At 31.1% G+C, this 5,608-nt stretch overlaps 4 protein-coding genes across 4 annotated transcripts in view; 2 read left to right on the plus strand and 2 right to left on the minus strand.

Moving 5' to 3' along the window:
• Positions 1-153: 153 nt before the first annotated feature.
• Positions 154-1,264, minus strand: LOC108744137 (protein LSM12 homolog A). Its single transcript, XM_025978419.1, has 5 exons — positions 1,173-1,264; positions 813-930; positions 596-757; positions 448-537; positions 154-388 (listed from the first exon to the last, which is right to left on the minus strand). Exons 2-5 carry the CDS (start codon positions 924-926, stop codon positions 308-310), a joined length of 447 nt encoding a protein of 148 aa, XP_025834204.1. The 5' UTR covers positions 927-930; positions 1,173-1,264; the 3' UTR covers positions 154-307.
• A 306-nt stretch (positions 1,265-1,570) lies between these two features.
• LOC108744467 lies at positions 1,571-4,012 on the plus strand. Its single transcript, XM_018480256.2, has 3 exons — positions 1,571-1,912; positions 1,963-2,952; positions 3,031-4,012. Exons 2-3 carry the CDS (start codon positions 1,963-1,965, stop codon positions 3,640-3,642), a joined length of 1,602 nt encoding a protein of 533 aa, XP_018335758.1. The 5' UTR covers positions 1,571-1,912; the 3' UTR covers positions 3,643-4,012.
• Positions 4,013-4,075: 63 nt separating this feature from the next.
• Positions 4,076-4,960, minus strand: LOC108744146 (COMM domain-containing protein 3). The gene is made up of 3 exons (XM_025978454.1): positions 4,785-4,960; positions 4,431-4,705; positions 4,076-4,324 (listed from the first exon to the last, which is right to left on the minus strand). The coding sequence occupies exons 1-3, from the start codon at positions 4,912-4,914 to the stop codon at positions 4,076-4,078; spliced, it is 654 nt and encodes a 217-aa protein (XP_025834239.1). The 5' UTR covers positions 4,915-4,960.
• Positions 4,961-5,310: 350 nt separating this feature from the next.
• The window catches only part of LOC112905649, a 4,120-nt gene continuing 3,822 nt past the window's right edge, over positions 5,311-5,608 (plus strand). Inside the window, exon 1 of the mRNA XM_025978455.1 lies at positions 5,311-5,318. Within this exon, the coding sequence (XP_025834240.1) occupies positions 5,311-5,318 (8 nt within the window). The remainder of the gene's footprint in view (positions 5,319-5,608) is intronic.

Here is a 5,608-nt window from a genome sequence, read left to right on the forward strand (position 1 = left end):
ATGATAATGTTAGTAATTTGGAATCTTTAAAAAGTTATTGATTTTTAGATTGTTTATTTTCATATATTACAGTTTCTATATTTCATTTATTTATAACAAACTTGCAACGGAAATTATAAAAACAAAATTGGTAAATAAATTAAATTTAACGTTCATTCCTGGGAAAAATTTTATAAAATTTTAAAAGAAAAAACGTGAGAAATGCAAACGAAACAGTTTTTTATCGAAATTTTTATCGTATATGGAAAAACTGAAATTAAAATTAATGTAAAAAGCCTGAGGTACGAATTTTTTCTATGTTCATCTTCTATTGTGAATTTGAATTGTGTTGAATTACTTGTTGATTCTGTGAACTATTTAATGTTGTATCCTTCATGTGTTTTTCAACCTAAAATGAAAACTTTTATTATTAAATAGCAATATTAATAACAATAATCTGCTACGTACCACTTTTCGAATGTAAGAATATTCCATACTGTTACTATTTCCTTGTATATCCTCCAGTTGATAAGGTGGAGTAATAACTACACAACCTACCTAAATAATATACTTTTATTGCAAGAATGTTTCAATTATCTGGAAATATTTAATATACCTGCTGGTCCCACACCACAATATCTGTATTTCGCCATCGAATGTCTTTAATTGTTTTACCTATTGTTACAAATAATCTTTGTCCTTCTGGAGTAACACTTGAGGACATTGATGTTAATAATCGTTTCTTTTCGTCAACTTGATTCCTTATACGCGAATTTATCTAAAAATAGCAGTTTTCTCAAGCAGGTCTTTGACATTTGAGATGTATCACTTACCCTTTGTAAATTTAGTGATTGTGGTATCTCTGGAATCGAAGTTACTTCTTTTTTTACTTGCAATTCGCTCACTAGCGACAAATTTATAAAATGAACGTCGTTCAGCCCCATCATAGTGCTTGTTGGGGAGCATTCTTGTTGAAAGTTAAGGAACATTACAAAATACAGATAACTTTAAAAATCTCTTATTACAAGCTATTAAAATAAATATGTTTGAAGGGATGATAATAGCACTTGCATATTTATGGCAATTAATAATTTGTACAAATTACTTGGAGTTTAAAGAAACTAAATGCTTAGTAGTGATAAATGTGGGAACATGTTTTGAATCAAAAATTGCACATGAAATTAAAAGGATACTTAATATTAATACTTTCGTTTGCGGATCGAAGGCCAGAACCTCTCCTTCAACTTCTTGATTGTAGCATGTCCTACACCAGACCGTACTTCCTAAAGAAAAACAGTCAGACAAGGCAGCCATTTCGTTAATGACAAATAAACAAAAGTTTGCAAGTTTGCAACTTTCGTTTACTGTAAGATTTGGTGCTACCAATTACTTCCAACTAAAATTCTTATTATTAATACAGCGTTTGGAATTTATTTTCAACTGATTGACTGTGAAAATAAACAACAGAAAAGTGTGTAATTACTAATTTTTCCATTAAGATTTTTAATATTAACATTAAAATACTTTTAACTGCTTATTTCACATCGGATATCTTTTAATAGTAGTAACTTTTGTTCGCATCAGTTACCTACTTTGACTTTTAAACGTCAGAGCAATGAAATGTATAACAGGTCCATAACAAATAATAACCTTGCAACCGAAAGTTAAAATTTACAGTATTGTCAATTTACCGTTACAATTAGTTATTTTTATTATTTATATTAAAGATTGGATATTTCGTATAATGTAGTGATATGTGAACAATGTTGGGAACTGAGACTGTGAATTTGGGAGAGTTAGGTGAAATGAGCGCGCTAAAATGACATTAAGGACATGGCGGGCTAATCTTTCAAAAATCCTTTTTATGAAGAAAGTCCTCATCAGAAGTGTAGTTTAGAGTACAATTAATAATTAGTACATTCCAAAACCTCAAGTAAGTTTTTGTTTATAGCATTTATTTAGCCTGAAACATCTAATTTCCAGATGGAGAATACTCCACTACAAGATACTCCAGAAGTATCAGACTACCTGACGGGTACTTTCGGGTCTTCCTCAGGCTACGAATCTCATTCCTATAACTCATCCTCTTATGTTGAAACCCCTACTACATCTTTAAATGTCTCTCGAAAAAGAAAGTTCCATCAGAGCTTCATCAAAGAAAGAAAATTAAAAGTTCAACAAGATGCTATTTCAGTGTCACCTTTAGATTTTGAGAATCATAGTACAAGCTTGTACTTCTTGTCAAGTACATTAAATGAGTCTATTACAAACAAATTAGAGAAATGTACTATTAACTTTACACCTAATTTTTATACGGAAAGGTCTCCTGTTGAATGTTATCCTACCAATAAATGCTCAAAACGTCAGAAAATAGATGAAGAAGAGGAATATCAACCTAAATCAAGATCAGCTCCTTCTACACCCACAAAACAGATATGTGAGCATCCCAGTCCTATTTTCAAAAGTAAAAGTGAACATTTGGAAAACAGTTGCACTCCCACAAAACACACCATAACAAGACCACTAGGATCTCCTGAAAGTAACAAAATTTTGTACTCCAATATTCCTGAAAAAGCTTTTCCCAAACCAAAAACACCTCAGAAACTTGTGGAATCACTTAAGAAGCTTAATTCACCAGCAAAGAAAAGATTATTTGATGATTGTCACAGGAAGCCTTTTAAGAAAATAGACAGGGACCCTATAAGTGTTTTCCGACTGAAAAATAGTTGTCCAAGAATTTTAGCTCTCATTTTTGAATTTTTGTCAGAAGTAGACCTTTACCATGTTAGCATGGTTAGTAAGACATGGAAAAGTGCACTTGTAAGTGATGAGAGGGCTTTCACTAGATATGTTAGATATATAGAGGATCATAAAAGTAATAAAGAGAATATTTTAAAGAAATTACCAAATTTCTACACTGCCTTAAGCCCGCCATGTAGTCCTGAAAGGGAAAACTTTCAAAAATGCACCAAAGTAAGTGAAATTTAATAACTTGTTTTTTAGTAATGATGTTACTGCAAATACTTTGAATTCTAAAATATATTTTTTTAGTTGGTGTCGACCTTGAAATCGTCTCAGAGTCTCTTAAAATGCCCCCGTTGCTTTCATCTCGCAGTTGTGGAAAAGAACATTGGTCAATGTCAGAATGTTCTTTGCCAGTACATTTGGTGTCGCAACTGCTCCAGTTTTTCGGCGACGGGCCCCGAGGACTTTTACGATAAATGCCAGAAATCAGAACTCGTTTTAGAGGCTCCGGCTGTGCGTCAGAGGCTTTTGGACATTTCCAATGCAACAGCCACCACCAACGTAAATACAGATACCATGCCGTCATTCTTCATGGACTCGTCTCCTGGACCACTTCATCTAAATACTAGCAAATATGATTCATCAGGGTACATGTCAGAGAATGACTTGGGATCCCCAGCTGTCCGAAGGAATACCTCAACCGCACTCACGGGAAAAGATAAGTCTAATATTTTGAAAGATTGTAATAGGAATTCAAGCTCATCTTTGAGGAGGTCTAGGCGGTCGTCGCTGCTCTCGGTAGTGGAGTCCAATACTCCAAAGATCGTTGAAACCGTGGAACCTTCGAGTCCTCCTAAAGTTAAAAATGTTGCCTGCTCAAGACAGAGCAAAAAGAATTTAAAACGCCTCAAATTTTAATATAGTTCCTTTTTTATTCATGTTTATCTCTTAAATATATTTTCTTTTGTACGTAAATACGTTTTGTCCTTCTGTGATGTATTTTGATCGATTAATTAATTATCTCCAAATCTTTCAAGCATAGTGAGGATGCTTGAAGTAATTACGTTAAAAAAATATAATAAATGCAGGTAAGTGCTTAACTATTGGCATGCAGCCATAAGCATATTTTTTTAATGTGTACACTTTTTTAATAGGTGTTTGTTTTTTTTTAAGATGTAAGATGTGCATTGGAATTTTAAATTAAGTGAATTGTATCGTTATAAAGATTTTTTTAGTGGTACTAGTTGTTGCATTTCCTTTGTACTCCAGTTTATACAGTACTATAATTAATAAATTAACTTTTACATNAAGTTTGCAAGTTTGCAACTTTCGTTTACTGTAAGATTTGGTGCTACCAATTACTTCCAACTAAAATTCTTATTATTAATACAGCGTTTGGCTCAGAAATATCTGCTTTTTTCGCAATGCGTTCACAATGATTAACAGCATCTTTTAATTTGTACACTAAATCCTGCAATTCCTGGGTAGTGCATGTAAAGTTAATTGGTTTCTGTACTGGTTTTTGTAATTGCTCATCAAAAACTTCAGTTATCAATGATATTCGAAAAATAGGTCCACTAGCTTCCTCCAAATATTTGGACTGCAAATAAAATATTAAATTAATTTCAGTTACAGTCGCAATTGCATTTACTTTTAAGTTTTATTTCGTAGTAACTGAGTAGATAAAAAAGAAAAATTTGCTTCACCTCAATTTTATAATCAATTTTCCAATTAACATCCGTTATATGAGGTAAATGAGAACCAATAGTGCCTAAAACTACAAGCAAATCATTCTTGTTTTCTTCATACAACTCGCTAATTATTTTTATTCTATTTGCGTTAAAATGGCACTCATTTTTCAAAAATTGCGCCACCTCCAAAGGATCTAAATTTTGACGACCAAATTGGGCTATTAAAGTCATAACACTTGCAAAAATCTCTTTAACTGTATCCGGTTTGGATCCATATAATGAATTTATATCTAAAAATCGTATGAAACTTTAGTATCATCCAGTATCATAAAATAAAAGGTCCTATAAAGAGACCACTAATTAACCTACTATTTATTTCTGATTTTTTTGTTAAGGCATTAAAGCAGTGCTGGACCAAATTTTTGAAGTTTTCATCACTAAGGGCGTTCGAATTTGCTAGTTTTAATGAATTTTTCAAATTATTATCGATTTCCAACATTTTCTTTAATTTAGGTTATATCATCATTATTCATATTGTTATGTTGACAATCATAGATTATCTGTCATAGATCAAAGAAATATATTCTATAGTTGACAATGCAGATTCATAGATAATATGATAGCAGTAATCATTGAGTAATAATTTACACCATTACTCAATGATTACTGCTATCATAGATGATGAAGAACTTAAATTTTGCGCCATCTCTCAGCTGAAATAAGGACTAGAAATAAAAGGCGCTAAATTTAAATATCGGCTTTGAAATAAATATTCTTAATAACTTGTAATTTTGTAACAATTTTTTAAAATGATACACGACTCAGTTACACTTGTGTTTACACAAGTGCAATATCTTACCATCTATTAAAACAATATTTTATTTCTCAGTACATCATGATAATGTTAGTAATTTGGAATCTTTAAAAAGTTATTGATTTTTAGATTGTTTATTTTCATATATTACAGTTTCTATATTTCATTTATTTATAACAAACTTGCAACGGAAATTATAAAAACAAAATTGGTAAATAAATTAAATTTAACGTTCATTCCTGGGAAAAATTTTATAAAATTTTAAAAGAAAAAACGTGAGAAATGCAAACGAAACAGTTTTTTATCGAAATTTTTATCGTATATGGAAAAACTGAAATTAAAATTAATGTAAAAAGCCTGAGGTACGAATTTTTTCTAT

Source organism: Agrilus planipennis, unplaced genomic scaffold (assembly GCF_000699045.2).
Source record: "Agrilus planipennis isolate EAB-ADULT unplaced genomic scaffold, Apla_2.0 scaffold6, whole genome shotgun sequence".
Classification (NCBI taxonomy): Eukaryota; Metazoa; Arthropoda; class Insecta; order Coleoptera; family Buprestidae; genus Agrilus; species Agrilus planipennis.